The 18,603-nt window shown below is 43.1% G+C and overlaps 1 protein-coding gene across 4 annotated transcripts in view; it reads right to left on the minus strand.

Moving 5' to 3' along the window:
* LOC131937350 (myotubularin-related protein 13) overlaps positions 1-18,603 on the minus strand; it is a 70,692-nt gene that overhangs the window by 20,517 nt on the left and 31,572 nt on the right. For 3 of the 4 annotated variants that reach the window (XR_009386215.1, XM_059294695.1, XM_059294694.1), the window contains 10 exons: positions 17,607-17,687; positions 17,360-17,469; positions 16,240-16,524; positions 13,097-13,135; positions 9,121-9,281; positions 7,425-7,598; positions 6,843-6,947; positions 5,111-5,296; positions 4,603-4,835; positions 3,151-3,277 (listed from right to left, as the gene is read on the minus strand). Coding sequence is in view for 3 of the 4 variants with exons in the window: in XM_059294695.1 (XP_059150678.1) it covers positions 3,151-3,277; positions 4,603-4,835; positions 5,111-5,296; positions 6,843-6,947; positions 7,425-7,598; positions 9,121-9,281; positions 13,097-13,135; positions 16,240-16,524; positions 17,360-17,469; positions 17,607-17,687 (1,501 nt within the window). In the remaining variant the exon portion in view is untranslated. The remainder of the gene's footprint in view (positions 1-3,150; positions 3,278-4,602; positions 4,836-5,110; positions 5,297-6,842; positions 6,948-7,424; positions 7,599-9,120; positions 9,282-13,096; positions 13,136-16,239; positions 16,525-17,359; positions 17,470-17,606; positions 17,688-18,603) is intronic. The other variant, XM_059294696.1, reaches the window with a different exon arrangement.

Raw genomic sequence — 18,603 nt, forward strand, 5'->3', positions numbered from 1 at the left:
TCACTTGTCTTAAATAATTTCCAAGGAATTATTATGTGAGAATTTTTTTTACAAGAATTACAAAACAGATTGTGTTACGTTCATTGTTTTTGGTTGTAGTGAGTGTATATATATATATATATATATGTATATACATATATATATATATATATATATATATATATATATATATATATATATATATATATATATATATATATATATATATGTGTTTAGATTGATACAAGTTTTGTTTTGTCGGCCTACATTGTGTTTTTTCTTATTTCTTCATAGTGCTAATTTCAATTTATTTTACATCATAGCGAAGTAATGACATACAGCTAGTAATTTATATATATATATATATATATATATATATATATATATATATATATATGTATATATACACATATATAGAAAGTGTTAAAAATTCGGCGCCTTTTTCTGCTCTTTTCGCTCCCCCTACAACGAAAACCTGGATACGCCTCTGGGAACAGTCCTTATACGGAGAGGGACAAAATTTGGGAACAGTCCTTATACGGAGAGGGACAAAATTTGGGAACAGTCCTTATACGGAGAGGGACAAAATTTGGGAACAGTCCTTATACGGAGAGGGACAAAATTTGGGAACAGTCCTTATACGGAGAGGGACAAAATTTGGGAACAGTCCTTATACGGAGAGGGACAAAATTTGGGAACAGTCCTTATATGGAGAGGGACAAAATTTGGGAACAGTCCTTATACGGAGAGGGACAAAATTTGGGAACAGTCCTTATACGGAGAGGGACAAAATTTGGGAACAGTCCTTATACGGAGAGGGACAAAATTTGGGAGCAGTCCTTATACGGAGAGGGACAAAATTTGGGAACAGTCCTTATACGGAGAGGGACAAAATTTGGGAACAGTCCTTATACGGAGAGGGACAAAATTTGGGAACAGTCCTTATACGGAGAGGGACAAAATTTGGGAACAGTCCTTATATGGAGAGGGACAAAATTTGGGAACAGTCCTTATACGGAGAGGGACAAAATTTGGGAACAGTCCTTATACGGAGAGGGACAAAATTTGGGAACAGTCCTTATACGGAGAGGGACAAAATTTGGGAACAGTCCTTATACGGAGAGGGACAAAATTTGGGAACAGTCCTTATACGGAGAGAAACAAAGTTAGGGAACAGTCCTTATACGGAGAGGGACAAAATTTGGGAACAGTCCTTATACGGAGAGGGACAAAATTTGGGAACAGTCCTTATACGGAGAGGGACAAAATTTGGGAACAGTCCTTATACGGAGAGGGACAAAATTTGGGAACAGTCCTTATACGGAGAGGGACAAAATTTGGGAACAGTCCTTATACGGAGAGGGACAAAATTTGGGAACAGTCCTTATACGGAGAGAAACAAAGTTAGGGAACAGTCCTTATACGGAGAGGGACAAAATTTGGGAACAGTCCTTATACGGAGAGGGACAAAATTTGGGAACAGTCCTTATACGGAGAGGGACAAAATTTGGGAACAGTCCTTATACGGAGAGGGACAAAATTTGGGAACAGTCCTTATACGGAGAGGGACAAAATTTGGGAACAGTCCTTATACGGAGAGGGACAAAATTTGGGAACAGTCCTTATACGGAGAGGGACAAAATTTGGGAACAGTCCTTATACGGAGAGAAACAAAGTTAGGGAACAGTCCTTATACGGAGAGGGACAAAATTTGGGAACAGTCCTTATACGGAGAGGGACAAAATTTGGGAACAGTCCTTATACGGAGAGGGACAAAATTTGGGAACAGTCCTTATACGGAGAGGGACAAAATTTGGGAACAGTCCTTATACGGAGAGGGACAAAATTTGGGAACAGTCCTTATACGGAGAGGGACAAAATTTGGGAACAGTCCTTATACGGAGAGGGACAAAATTTGGGAACAGTCCTTATACGGAGAGAAACAAAGTTAGGGAACAGTCCTTATACGGAGAGGGACAAAATTTGGGAACAGTCCTTATACGGAGAGGGACAAAATTTGGGAACAGTCCTTATACGGAGAGGGACAAAATTTGGGAACAGTCCTTATACGGAGAGGGACAAAATTTGGGAACAGTCCTTATACGGAGAGGGACAAAATTTGGGAACAGTCCTTATACGGAGAGGGACAAAATTTGGGAACAGTCCTTATACGGAGAGGGACAAAATTTGGGAACAGTCCTTATACGGAGAGGGACAAAATTTGGGAACAGTCCTTATACGGAGAGGGACAAAATTTGGGAACAGTCCTTATACGGAGAGGGACAAAATTTGGGAACAGTCCTTATACGGAGAGGGACAAAATTTGGGAACAGTCCTTATACGGAGAGGGACAAAATTTGGGAACAGTCCTTATACGGAGAGGGACAAAATTTGGGAACAGTCCTTATACGGAGAGGGACAAAATTTGGGAACAGTCCTTATACGGAGAGGGACAAAATTTGGGAACAGTCCTTATATGGAGAGGGACAAAATTTGGGAACAGTCCTTATACGGGGAGGGACAAAATTTGGGAACAGTCCTTATACGGAGAGAAACAAAGTTAGGGAACAGTCCTTATACGGAGAGGGACAAAATTTGGGAACAGTCCTTATACGGAGAGGGACAAAATTTGGGAACAGTCCTTATACGGAGAGGGACAAAATTTGGGAACAGTCCTTATACGGAGAGGGACAAAATTTGGGAACAGTCCTTATATGGAGAGGGACAAAATTTGGGAACAGTCCTCATACGGAGAGGGACAAAATTTGGGAACAGTCCTTATACAGAGAGAAACAAAGTTAGGGAACAGTCCTTATACGGAGAGGGACAAAATTTGGGAACAGTCCTTATACGGAGAGGGACAAAATTAGGGAACAGTCCTTATACGGAGAGAAACAAAGTTAGGGAACAGTCCTTATACGGAGAGGGACAAAATTTGGGAACAGTCCTTATACGGAGAGGGACAAAATTTGGGAACAGTCCTTATACGGAGAGGGACAAAATTTGGGAACAGTCCTTATACGGAGAGGGACAAAATTTGGGAACAGACCTTATACGGAGAGGGACAAAAATTTGGGAACAGTCCTTATACGGAGAGGGAAAAAATTTGGGAACAGTCCTTGTACAGAGACCTTATGTATTTTGGTCCTTTAAACTGAGCTGATAACTTACCGGGTCCTGGTCCTCCATAGCATAAGCGAAGTTAAAAAAGATGGGAGTTTGCTTGTTGAGTTTGTCAATGTGGTCCCACAGTGATGCTCCATAGGTCTGATGGTGCTTGCTGTCTGACAAGCTTTGTCTGGGGAGAAACAGATCTGTCTCAAAGATCATTATCTGGCTACCTGATACAGTAGCTACCTGAGACAGTGGCGTGGCTACCTGAGACAGTGGCTACCTGAGACAGTGGCGTGGCTACCTGACACAGTAGCTACCTGAGACAGTGGCGTGGCTACCTGAGACAGTGGCTACCTGAGACAGTGGTGTGGCTACCTGAGACAGTGGCTACCTGAGACAGTGGCTACCTGAGACAGTAGCTACCTGAGACAGTGGCTACCTGAGACAGTGGCGTGGCTACCTGAGACAGTGGCGTGGCTACCTGAGACAGTGGCGTGGCTACCTGAGACAGTGGCGTGGCTACCTGAGACAGTGGCTACCTGAGACAGTGGCTACCTGAGACAGTGGCTACCTGAGACAGTGGCTACCTAAGACAGTGGCTACCTGAGACAGTGGCTACCTAAGACAGTGGCTACCTGAGACAGTGGCTACCTGAGACAGTAGCTACCTGAGACAGTGGCTACCTGAGACAGTAGCTACCTGAGACAGTGGCTACCTGAGACAGTGGCGTGGCTACCTGAGACAGTGGCGTGGCTACCTGAGACAGTGGCGTGGCTACCTGAGACAGTGGCTACCTGAGACAGTGGCTACCTGAGACAGTGGCTACCTGAGACAGTGGCTACCTAAGACAGTGGCTACCTGAGACAGTGGCTACCTAAGACAGTGGCTACCTGAGACAGTGGCTACCTGAGACAGTGGCTACCTGAGACAGTGGCTACCTGAGACAGTGGCGTGGCTACCTGAGACAGTGGCGTGGCTACCTGAGACAGTGGCTACCTGAGACAGTGGCTACCTGAGACAGTGGCGTGGCTACCTGAGACAGTGGCGTGGCTACCTGAGACAGTGGCGTGGCTAGCTGACATAGTGGCGTGGCTACCTGTGTGCCCTAAAGATTGACTTACTTATTGTCTGTCACATAGACATATTAAAGTGCCCTAAAGATTGACTTACTTATTGTCTGTCACATAGACATATTAAAGTGCCCTAAAGATTGACTTACTTATTATCTGTCACATAGACATATTAAAGTGCCCTAAAGATTGACTAATTGTCTGTCACATAGACATATTAAAGTGCCCTAAAGATTGACTTACTTATTGTCTGTCACATAGACATATTAAAGTGCCCTAAAGATTGACTTACTTATTGTCTGTCACATAGACATATTAAAGTGCCCTAAAGATTGACTTACTTATTGTCTGTCACATGGACATATTAAAGTGCCCTAAAGATTGACTTACTTATTGTCTGTCATATAGACATATTAAAGTGCCCTAAAGATTGACTTACTTATTATCTGTCATGCTGATGGTCAGAGATCTAATGTGATGCTCAGATATTTCATCATTCTTAGGGTCAGAGTTGAGACTGGAGCGCACATCCTCCATCAACCAGCCCGAGTCAACACGCTCCAACTCAGAGTCCAGCATGAAGGTCCTGAACCTGTTGCTAACACAGTGGTAGGCCAGGTACTTGAGGAAATAGTGGGAGAACTCAAAGGACAGGGGGAACTGCTGGTGGATCTGTGGACACAAGGCTGACATGTGGTTGTGGACACAAGGCTGACATGTGGTTGTGGACACAAGGCTGACATGTGGTTGTGGACACAAGGCTGACATGTGGTTGTGGACACAAGGCTGACATGTGGTTGTGTTGAGGAAATAGTGGGAGAACTCAAAGGACAGGGGGAACTGCTGGTGGATCTGTGGACACAAGGCTGACATGTGGTTGTGGACACAAGGCTGACATGTGGTTGTGGAGACAAAAATAACAGACAGCAGCTAATGTGTGATGTTACCTGATGGACCACGTCAAGAAACTGTAAGAAAACTGGAGCAAATCCGCTGGTCTGCGTGGCTGCTGTCTGGTTGTTGCGATGGCTGAAACGATGACCAAAGCCAAGCCATTCTTTCTCTATCAGGGTTTTAAATCCTTCAATGGTGCGGTAGTAGGGGTCCATCATGACCTGGGCTACAGACACAACCTGGCAGGACAAGCAATGTTCTCTGGTAGACACATGACACCAATTGTAGACACACGACACCAATTGTAGACACATGACACCAATTGTAGACACATGACACCAATTGTAGACACATGACACCACTTGTAGACACATTACACCAATTGTAGACACACGACACCAATTGTAGACACATGACACCACTTGTAGACACATTACACCAATTGTAGACACACGACACCAATTGTAGACACATGACACCAATTGTAGACACATTACACCAATTGTAGACACATGACACCACTTGTAGACACATTACACCAATTGTAGACACATGACACCAATTGTAGACATTACACAAATTGTAGACACCATACACCAATTGTAGACACACGACACCAATTGTAGACACATGACACCAATTGTAGACACATTACACCAATTGTAGACACAATACATCACTGGTAGACACATGACACCTATTGTAGACACATGACACCAATTGTAGAGACCATTGGCAGACACCAATTGTAGACACCATACACCAATTGTAGACACACGACACCAATTGTAGACACATGACACCAATTGTAGACACACGACACCAATTGTAGACACATGACACCAATTGTAGACACACGACACCAATTGTAGACACATGACACCAATTGTAGACACATGACACCAATTGTAGACACACGACACCAATTGTAGACACATGACACCAATTGTAGACACATGACACCAATTGTAGACACATGACACCAATTGTAGACACACGACACCAATTGTAGACACATGACACCAATTGTAGACACATGACACCAATTGTAGACATTACACAAATTGTAGACACCATACACCAATTGTAGACACACGACACCAATTGTAGACACATGACACCAATTGTAGACATTACACAAATTGTAGACACCATACACCAATTGTAGACACACGACACCAATTGTAGACACATGACACCAATTGTAGACATTACACAAATTGTAGACACCATACACCAATTGTAGACACACGACACCAATTGTAGACACATGACACCAATTGTAGACATTACACAAATTGTAGACACAATACATCACTGGTAGACACATGACACCTATTGTAGACACATGACACCAATTGTAGACACATGACACCAATTGTAGACACCATTGGTAGACACAATACACCACTGGTAGACACATGACACCTATTGTAGACACATGACACCAATTGTAGACATTACACCAATTGTAGACACACGACACCAATTGTAGACACCATTGGTAGACACAATACACCACTGGTAGACACATTACACCAATTGTAGACACCATACACAACTTGTAGACACCATTGGTAGACACATGACACCACTGGTAGACACATTACACCAATTGCAGACACCATACACCACTTGTAGACACCAATGGTAGACACCAATGGTAGACAATACACCACTGGTAGACACATTACACCAATTGTAGACACCATACACCAATTGTAGACACCATTGGTAGACACAAACCACCAATTGTAGACACCTATAATATGCATTTGAATGTACCTGAGTTGTGATGTCCCAGCCATCTTCCAAACAAATCATCACAGATGATCCTTGAACATCCAGTAGATCCACCACAGCTCCGGATAACTGCAGGATACTCTGAAGCTATACAGGACAAGATGAAACACAATTTTAACTGCAGGATACTCTGAAGCTATACAGGACAAGATGAAACACAATTTTAACTGCAGGGTACTCTGTAGCTATACAGGACAAGATAAAACACAATTTTAACTGCAGGATACTCTGTAGCTATACAGGACAAGATAAAACACAATTTTAACTGCAGGATACTCTGTAGCTATACAGGACAAGATAAAACACAATTTTAGCCATGTCCTAAAGAACTCATTTAATAGGCAGCCTACCATGTCCTGTAGGACTTGACCAAGGGAAGAGTCTATGACTCGCCTGTATAGGCAGCCTACCATGTCCTGTAGGACTTGACCAAGGGAAGAGTCTATGACTCGCCTGTATAGGCAGCCTACCATGTCCTGTAGGACTTGACCAAGTCTATGACTCGCCTGTATAGGCAGCCTACCATGTCCTGTAGGACTTGACCAAGGGAAGTCTATGACTGACCTGTAGCAGCCACTCCGAGTCCTCCACAGACTTGAAGAAATTGTGGTCTGGACTTGGCGCTGTACTGGGTACACATGCCCGCATCAACTTTTTAAAACTGGCCTTCACCTGACGCACCTCGTAGAAGTCCACAGGGATAAAGTCACACTTGGGAAATGATTCTGCCTTGATGTTCTGGGGAGAAATAGATAGTCCTCTAGGTCTGGTTTGTCACCACTTGTCTATTATATTGTCTATGGTTGGTCACCACTTGTCTATTATATTGTATGTGGTTGATCACCACTTGTCTATTATATTGTATGTGGGTGTAGAGTTGGTTAAATAAGAAAATAGACTAACTTTCATCTGGGTCTTCTCTCCCAGGATGTAGAGTTGGTTAAATAAGAAAATAGACTAACTTTCATCTGGGTCTTCTCTCCCAGGATGTAGAGTTGGTTAAATAAGAAAATAGACTAACTTTCATCTGCGCCTTCTCTCCCAGGATGTAGAGTTGGTTAAATAAGAAAATAGACTAACTTTCATCTGCGCCTTCTCTCCCAGGATGTAGAGTTGGTTAAATAAGAAAATAGACTAACTTTCATCTGCGCCTTCTCTCCCAGGATGTAGAGTTGGTTAAATAAGAAAATAGACTAACTTTCATCTGCGCCTTCTCTCCCAGGATGTAGAGTTGGTTAAAAAAGAAAATAGACTAACTTTCATCTGGGTCTTCTCTCCCAGGATGTAGAGTTGGTTAAATAAGAAAATAGACTAACTTTCATCTGCGCCTTCTCTCCCAGGATGTAGAGTTGGTTAAATAAGAAAATAAACTAACTTTCATCTGCGCCTTCTCTCCCAGGATGTAGAGTTGGTTAAATAAGAAAATAGACTAACTGTCATCTGCGCCTTCTCTCCCAGGATGTAGAGTTGGTTAAATAAGAAAATAGACTAACTTTCATCTGGGTCTTCTCTCCCAGGATGTAGAGTTGGTTAAATAAGAAAATAGACTAACTTTCATCTGCGCCTTCTCTCCCAGGATGTAGAGTTGGTTAAATAAGAAAATAGACTAACTTTCATCTGGGCCTTCTCTCCCAGGATGTAGAGTTGGTTAAATAAGAAAATAGACTAACTTTCATCTGGGCCTTCTCTCCCAGGATGTAGAGTTGGTTAAATAAGAAAATAGACTAACTTTCATCTGGGCCTTCTCTCCCAGGATGTAGAGTTGGTTAAATAAGAAAATAGACTAACTTTCATCTGGGCCTTCTCTCCCAGGATGTAGAGTTGGTTAAATAAGAAAATAGACTAACTTTCATCTGGGTCTTCTCTCCCAGGATGTAGAGTTGGTTAAATAAGAAAATAGACTAACTTTCATCTGCGCCTTCTCTCCCAGGATGTAGAGTTGGTTAAATAAGAAAATAAACTAACTTTCATCTGCGCCTTCTCTCCCAGGATGTAGAGTTGGTTAAATAAGAAAATAGACTAACTGTCATCTGCGCCTTCTCTCCCAGGATGTAGAGTTGGTTAAATAAGAAAATAGACTAACTTTCATCTGGGTCTTCTCTCCCAGGATGTAGAGTTGGTTAAATAAGAAAATAGACTAACTTTCATCTGCGCCTTCTCTCCCAGGATGTAGAGTTGGTTAAATAAGAAAATAGACTAACTTTCATCTGGGCCTTCTCTCCCAGGATGTAGAGTTGGTTAAATAAGAAAATAGACTAACTTTCATCTGGGCCTTCTCTCCCAGGATGTAGAGTGAGACGTGGTTAAGTCTCCTGATGCTGGAGTTAATGAGGTCCCCCTGACTCTGTGGGGTCAGTGTTCTGGCTGACCGTGGGGCCATGTTGGGTGATCTGTCTCGCAGACTTCCAATGCGGTTGACAGCTGCACAAAATCAGACCAAGTCAATGCATGTAGAATAACAGATGAAAACATGAGAAAAAGTCTAGTGTAAACAATGAGCAGCCAGAGGTCAACAGGTCAGCACCAGCATGCAGTTAGTCAAACTGGTCAGGCATGCTGGGGGCTGGAAAACAAAATTCTGTTACATTTGGTGACTAATGACAGACTCACAACACATGGCTGGCTGTGTCACAACCCAGAGTTCATCAGTCAAATAAGCTGTGGGACTAGCATCATACAAATACCTTCATAATTAATCAACAGCCTTATCAAATAGGTCCAGTTTATCAATCCAGGCAGGCAGTCTGTCAAATAAGCTGTTAGTACTGGTGTCATACAGATACCTTTTTGACCACTGTGGTTGTACCACTTACCAGCCAGAATATACTACAGCTTTTACCAGAAATCTGAGGGTAGACGGGTTCAGTCGGCCAAACACATTTAGGGTGAGGGATTTAGTCGGCCAAACACATTTAGGGTGAGGGATTTAGTCGGCCAAACACATTTAGGGTGAGGGATTTAGTCGGCCAAACACATTTAGGGTGAGGGATTTAGTCGGCCAAACACATTTAGGGTGAGGGATTTAGTCAGCCAACATAAGTGTAAGAGAGATCCCATGAGCCCAGTGTAACAGAGAGCTATCCCAGCAAAGAGCTATGAGCCAGTTAAGCCATGCATATATCACAAGAGTTATACACCTAAGATGATATTTGATCTATTGGGAAGGGTTGAGTATGTGATTGTATGCTGAAGCCTTTGCCAGTTAGTCCAGAGAGGTGCTGATACAAAGATTGCAATCAGGGATTAAATGAGAGGGCAAAAATAGGAAGTCAGGTGCAGGTTCACACACACACAAACACACACACACCAAAGCTGTAGACAAACACACCCAAGCTGTAGACAGACACACCCAAGCTGTAGACAGACACACACAGGCTGTAGACAGACACACCCAAGCTGTAGACAGACACACCCAAACTGTAGACAGACACACAGGCTGTAGACAGACACACACAGGCTGTAGACAGACAGACACACCCAAGCTGTAGACAAACACACCCAAGCTGTAGACACATACACCCAAGCTGTAGACAGACACACACAGGCTGTAGACAGACACACACACACAATCTGTAGACAGACACACCCAAACTGTAGACAGACACACACACCCAAGCTGTAGACAGACACACACAGGCTGTAGACAGACACATACACCCAAGCTGTAGACAAACACACACAGGCTGTAGACAGACACATACAGGCTGTAGACAGACACACACACACAACCTGTAGACAGACACACCCAAGCTGTAGACAGACACACCCAAGCTGTAGACAAACACACCCAAGCTGTAGACAGACACACACACCCAAGCTGTAGACAGACACACACAGGCTGTAGACAGACACACACACAACCTGTAGACAGACACACCCAAACTGTAGACAGACACACACAGGCTGTAGACAGACACACACACACAACCTGTAGACAGACACACCCAAACTGTAGACAGACACACACAGGCTGTAGACAGACACACACACACAACCTGTAGACAGACACACCCAAGCTGTAGACAGACACACCCAGGCTGTAGACAGACACACCCACGCTGTAGACAGACACACCCAAGCTGTAGACAGACACACCCAGTCTGTAGACAAACACACACAAGCTGTAGACAGACACACACAAGCTGTAGACAGACACACACAGGCTGTAGACAGACACACACAGGCTGTAGACAGACAGACACACCCAAGCTGTAGACACACACACCCAGGCTGTAGACAGACAGACACACCCAAGCTGTAGACAGACACATCCAAGCTGTAGACAGACACATAGGCTGTAGACAGACAGACACACCCAAGCTGTAGACACACACACCCAGGCTGTAGACAGACAGACACACACAACCTGTAGACAGACACACCCAAGCTGTAGACAGACACACCCAAGCTGTAGACAGACACACCCAAGCTGTAGACAGACACACCCAGGCTGTAGACAGACACACCCAGGCTGTAGACAGACACACCCAAGCTGTAGACAGACACACAGGCTGTAGACAGACACACACAGGCTGTAGACAGACACACACACACACAACCTGTAGACAGACACACCCAAACTGTAGACAGACACACCCAAGCTGTAGACAGACACACACAGGCTGTAGACAGACACACAGGCTGTAGACAGACACACCCAGTCTGTAGACAAACACACACAAGCTGTAGACAGACACACACAAGCTGTAGACAGACACACACAGGCTGTAGACAGACACACAGGCTGTAGACAGACACACCCAGGCTGTAGACAGACACACCCAGGCTGTAGACAGACACACCCAAGCTGTAGACAGACACACAGGCTGTAGACAGACACACACAGGCTGTAGACAGACACACCCAAGCTGTAGACAAACACACACAAGCTGTAGACAGACACACACAAGCTGTAGACAGACACACACAGGCTGTAGACAGACACACAGGCTGTAGACAGACACACACAGGCTGTAGACAGACAGACACACCCAAGCTGTAGACACACACACCCAGGCTGTAGACAGACAGACACACCCAAGCTGTAGACAGACACATCCAAGCTGTAGACAGACACACAGGCTGTAGACAGACATACCCACGCTGTAGACAGACACATCCAAGCTGTAGACAGACACACACAACCTGTAGACAGACACACCCAAGCTGTAGACAGACACACCCAAGCTGTAGACAGACACACCCAAGCTGTAGACAGACACACCCAGGCTGTAGACAGACACACCCAGGCTGTAGACAGACACACCCAAGCTGTAGACAGACACACAGGCTGTAGACAGACACACACAGGCTGTAGACAGACACACACACACAACCTGTAGACAGACACACCCAAACTGTAGACAGACACACCCAAGCTGTAGACAGACACACACAGGCTGTAGACAGACACACAGGCTGTAGACAGACACACCCAGTCTGTAGACAAACACACACAAGCTGTAGACAGACACACACAAGCTGTAGACAGACACACACAGGCTGTAGACAGACACACAGGCTGTAGACAGACACACCCAGGCTGTAGACAGACACACCCAGGCTGTAGACAGACACACCCAAGCTGTAGACAGACACACAGGCTGTAGACAGACACACACAGGCTGTAGACAGACACACCCAAGCTGTAGACAGACACACAGGCTGTAGACAGACACACACAGGCTGTAGACAGACACACCCAAGCTGTAGACAGACACACCCAGGCTGTAGACAGACACACACAAGCTGTAGACAGACACACCCAGGCTGTAGACAGACACACCCAGGCTGTAGACAGACACACCCAAGCTGTAGACAGACATACTCACACAGTAGACACACACACCCAGGCTGTAGACAGACACACACAAGCTGTAGACAGACACACCCAGGCTGTAGACAGACACACCCAGTCTGTAGACAGACACACCCAGTCTGTAGACACACCCAGGCTGTAGACACACACACCCAAGCTGTAGACAGACACACACAAGCTGTAGACAGACACACACAGGCTGTAGACAGACACACAGGCTGTAGACAGACACACACAGGCTGTAGACAGACAGACACACCCAAGCTGTAGACAGACACACCCAAGCTGTAGACACCAACATGCAGCATACATGACTTGTGCCAGCACCAAACCGCCCTTGTGTTTAGAAAAGTTGGAATCAAAAGGTGTTGGAGGCTGGGCACAAGTAGTGCTAGCAAAGAAACAAAAAATATTTTACATTGCCATGATCTGTGGCCACGTCTAGGCAGGGTCAAAACTGAAAAGGTGGACATCAACATTGGTAATATAACAGGTCAAGTGGACATCAACATTGGTAATATAACAGGTCATGAGTGGACATCAACATTGGTAATATAACAGGTCAAGTGGACATCAACATTGGTAATATAACAGGTCAAGTGGACATCAACATTGGTAATATAACAGGTCAAGTGGACATCAACATTGGTAATATAACAGGTCAAGTGGACATCAACATTGGTAATATAACAGGTCATGAGTGGACATCAACATTGGTAATATAACAGGTCAAGTGGACATCAACATTGGTAATATAACAGGTCAAGTGGACATCAACATTGGTAATATAACAGGTCAAGTGGACATCAACATTGGTAATATAACAGGTCAAGTGGACATCAACATTGGTAATATAACAGGTCAAGTGGACATCAACATTGGTTATATAACAGGTCAAGTGGACATCAACATTGGTAATATAACAGGTCAAGTGGACATCAACATTGGTAATATAACAGGTCAAGTGGACATCAACATTGGTAATATAACAGGTCAAGTGGACATTAACATTGGTAATATAACAGGTCATGAGTGAACATCAACATTGGTAATATAACAGGTGATGAGTGAACATCAACATTGGTAATATAACAGGTCAAGTGGACATCAACATTGGTAATATAACAGGTCAAGTGGACATTAACATTGGTAATATAACAGGTCATGAGTGGACATCAACATTGGTAATATAACAGGTGATGAGTGAACATCAACATTGGTAATATAACAGGTCATGAGTGGACATCAACATTGGTAATATAACAGGTGATGAGTGAACATCAACATTGGTAATATAACAGGTCATGAGTGGACATCAACATTGGTAATATAACAGGTCAAGTGGACATCAACATTGGTAATATAACAGGTCAAGTGGACATCAACATTGGTAATATAACAGGTCAAGTGGACATCAACATTGGTAATATAACAGGTCATGAGTGGACATCAACATTGGTAATATAACAGGTCAAGTGGACATCAACATTGGTAATATAACAGGTCAAGTGGACATCAACATTGGTAATATAACAGGTCAAGTGGACATCAACATTGGTAATATAACAGGTCAAGTGGACATCAACATTGGTAATATAACAGGTCAAGTGGACATCAACATTGGTTATATAACAGGTCAAGTGGACATTAACATTGGTAATATAACAGGTGATGAGTGAACATCAACATTGGTAATATAACAGGTGATGAGTGAACATCAACATTGGTAATATAACAGGTCAAGTGGACATCAACATTGGTAATATAACAGGTCAAGTGGACATTAACATTGGTAATATAACAGGTCATGAGTGGACATCAACATTGGTAATATAACAGGTGATGAGTGAACATCAACATTGGTAATATAACAGGTGATGACATCAACGTTGGTATCATAGGTGAACACCAAAATTTGAGGTAACAAAGAGATAGCACCAGAGGACAAAACAAAGACTTAAGAAACATTAACATTGGCTGTACTGTGATTCAGTTACCAACATTCACATTGGCTGAACTGTGATTCAGTTACCAACATTCACATTGGCTGTACTGTGATTCAGTTACCAACATTCACATTGGCAATACTGTGATTCAGTTACCAACATTCACATTGGCTGAACTGTGATTCAGTTACCAACATTCACATTGGCTGAACTGTGATTCAATTACCAACATTCACATTGGCTGAACTGTGATTCAGTTACCAACATTCACATTGGCTGAACTGTGATTCAATTACCAACATTCACATTGGCTTAACTGTGATTCAATTACCAAACTGTGCTGTACATTAACTTTCACTTAACTAATGGATGACACAAACATAAAAAAAAAAAACAAAAAAAAAAACAAAGGCAAAATAATGACTGACCTTTATAGAGAAATACATAACAGACAAGACTGACCTTTATACAGAAACACACAACAGACAAGACTGACCTTTATTTAGAAACACATGACAGACAAGACTGACCTATATACAGAAACACACAACAGACAAGACTGACCTAAGACTATATGATTGAGTGACCCAATGATACCTGAATATAGTAAGGAACAAAAGAAATCTACCAGTAAAACAAATCAAAGTCTGTTAGTAAAAACTGAACCAACTTGTTATTAAAAAAAATAAAGAATGAAACAGCTGGCTAGTAAAAACTGAATCAACTTGTTATTAAAAAATAAAGAGTTGTGACTTGGATGGTGAGCAAATCAAACAAACTGAAGCAGTAAAGACTGTGACCAACCCAAGTAGGGAACTTGTCAAATTACAACTGGAAACTTTTGGCTTACCCCAAGATACTGCAAGGTGGAAAGAGAGATAGTCTATATATAGAACATGGATTTTCTATAGTAGGTCTAAACACAGTATAAAGACAGGTTTTAAGACATACTTTAATGTCAGAAACAAACTGTAACAACTGTTTTATATAAAGCGGGAGTGATCTCCCCTCAACTTTCTCAAATATACTTGTATAAGACTCGGGATAGAGACATGATTTTTAATTACTTAAATTTTTAAAAATAGAATAGAATTTGGTAGAAAAAAAGAATTGCGCATCAAGTGAACGCTAAACAATGTGTGTATAATAGTGCCTAATATTAGTATTTATAAATTCATATGCTTTTATGAGAAATTGGAAATGCCATAAAGTACACGGAATTACTCAAAATTTGACAGAAGGAAGAGAGATCTTTTACTTATATGTGAAATTTCATCTATATGAAACAGTAATCAAGTTATATGCTTTTGAAAAACCAAAAGTAGAATAAGTTCCACTTCGGTTACCAGAAATCACTGATAAGCTGATATAGAACTACAAATTTGATAATATACTTATATATGAAATTTTAACCATCTAGCTGTAATGGCACTCAAGTTAGAGATTTGTGAAATTCTTGATTTCAAATGTTTACACTACTTCCTCTTCCTCTATACTTCGTATATGAGAAAGTAACAAGCACTACACCATTGTGGTACCAGCAGTCACCATCTGAGAGTGGTCACCATCAGACAGTGGTCACTATACATAAGGCTGTGGTCAGTAAATAACTTACATGCATTCTGTCTCTTGGCCTGTAGTGAGGTGGCAGTGGGTGGGGCGCTGACTCTCTTGTCCACCACATCCCCCCGTCCCCCATGCCGTGGTACCTCAGGTGTTGATGGAATGACGAGTGGGTCTGCCCCGACCCCCATGATGAGGGAGTCAAGCGAGGTGAGTGAGTCGCTGCTGGCTGTGAGGATGGGGTTGTTCTTGTTGCTGCTGGGTGTGGCTGCCACCAGTAGCATGAAGTATTTCTCTTGTTCCAGGCTGGAGGACGCCTCACCTCCAGTAGATGTACCTGCATCAAGAGGTCAGAGGTCAGCACACAGGGTGTCACTACACTCACTGGTGTAAGACAGCGGTCACTCACTGGCGTAAGACAGCGGTCACTCACTGACGTAAGACAGTGGTCAATCACTGGCGTAAGACAGCGGTCACTCACTGTGTAAGACAGTGGTCACTCACTGTGTAAGACAGTGGTCACTCACTGGCGTAAGACAGTGGTCACTCACTGTGTAAGACAGCGGTCACTCACTGGTGTAAGACAGTGGTCACTCACTGGCGTAAGACAGCGGTCACTCACTGACGTAAGACAGTGGTCACTCACTGGGGTAAGACAGCGGTCACTCACTGTGTAAGACAGTGGTCACTCACTGGCGTAAGACAGTGGTCACTCACTGGTGTAAGACAGTGGTCACTCACTGTGTAAGACAGTGGTCACTCACTGTGTAAGACAGTGGTCACTCACTGGCGTAAGACAGCGGTCACTCACTGGCGTAAGACAGTGGTCACTCACTGGTGTAAGACAGTGGTCACTCACTGTGTAAGACAGCGGTCACTCACTGTGTAAGACAGTGGTCACTCACTGTGTAAGACAGTGGTCACTCACTGGCGTAAGACAGTGGTCACTCACTGTGTAAGACAGCGGTCACTCACTGTGTAAGACAGCGGTCACTCACTGTGTAAGACAGTGGTCACTCACTGGCGTAAGACAGTGGTCACTCACTGGTGTAAGACAGTGGTCACTCACTGGTGTAAGACAGTGGTCACTCACTGTGTAAGACAGTGGTCACTCACTGGTGTAAGACAGTGGTCACTCACTGGTGTAAGACAGGTGACAAACAGCTACTCACTGTTGTTGCTGCTGTGCCGCAACATTCCCATCAGCCCCCTGGAGTGAAACCCACTGGCACGCAGTAGCAGGGCTCGTGTCCGGGGGTGTCGCCATGTTATAACAGGAAACCTACATGGGAGGGTGGAGAGGAACAACTTGTTCAATGGTCAGCTTTCAAGGTTTACAACAATGGTCTGTACATAGGTTTCAATTGAAAGAGCTAACTTTTTCAAATGACAATTGTACACATGTGATGCATACTGTACCTTGATTGTCTATTGCACCTAGAGAATTTACGTATACTTTCGTCTGATACAGACTGGGGAACAACTAGAAGACCTGGATAGCTGGAACAGAGAAAAAAAACAATTGAAAGCTGACAATCATAACTAGAAGACCTGGATAGCTGGAACAGAGAAAAAAAACAATTGAAAGCTGACAATCATAACTAGAAGACCTGGATAGCTGGAAAAAAGGAAAAAAACAATTGAAAGCTGACAATCATAACTAGAAGACCTGGATAGCTGGAAAAAAGGAAAAAAACAATTGAAAGCTGACAATCATAACTAGAAGACCTGGATAGCTGGAACAGAGAAAAAAAACAATTGAAAGCTGACAATCATAACTAGAAGACCTGGATAGCTGGAAAAAAGGAAAAAAACAATTGAAAGTTGACAATCATAACTAGAAGACCTGGATAGCTGGAACAAAGGAAAAAAACAATTGAAAGCTGACAATCTTATATTGGCTAAAAGGCTCGGAGTGTCCACCTTCTAGTCAATGACAGAGAACAATTACCTTCTAGTCAATGGAAAAAAACAATTACCTTCTAGTCAATGGAAAAAAACAATTACCTTCTAGTCAATGGAAGAAAACAATTACCTTCTAGTCAATAAATAATTAGCATTGACTGTGGAGACTCTAAAAGGCTCAGAGCGTCCACCTTCTAGTCAATGGAAGAAAACAATTACCTTCTAGTCAATAAATAATTAGCATTGACTGTGGAGACTCTAAAAGGCTCGGAGCGTCCACCTTCTAGTCAATGGAAGAAAACAATTACCTTCTAGTCAATAAAAAATTAGCATTGACTGTGGAGACTCTAAAAGGCTCGGAGCGTCCACCTTCTAGTCAATGGAAGAAAACAATTACCTTCTAGTCAATAAATAATTAGCATTGACTGTGGAGACTCTAAAAGGCTCGGAGCGTCCACCTTCTAGTCAATGGAAGAAAACAATTACCTTCTAGTCAATAAATAATTAGCAT

This window comes from Physella acuta, unplaced genomic scaffold (assembly GCF_028476545.2).
Source record: "Physella acuta isolate Inbredline_101_S28 unplaced genomic scaffold, ASM2847654v3 ptg000208l, whole genome shotgun sequence".
Lineage (NCBI taxonomy): Eukaryota > Metazoa > Mollusca > Gastropoda > Physidae > Physella > Physella acuta.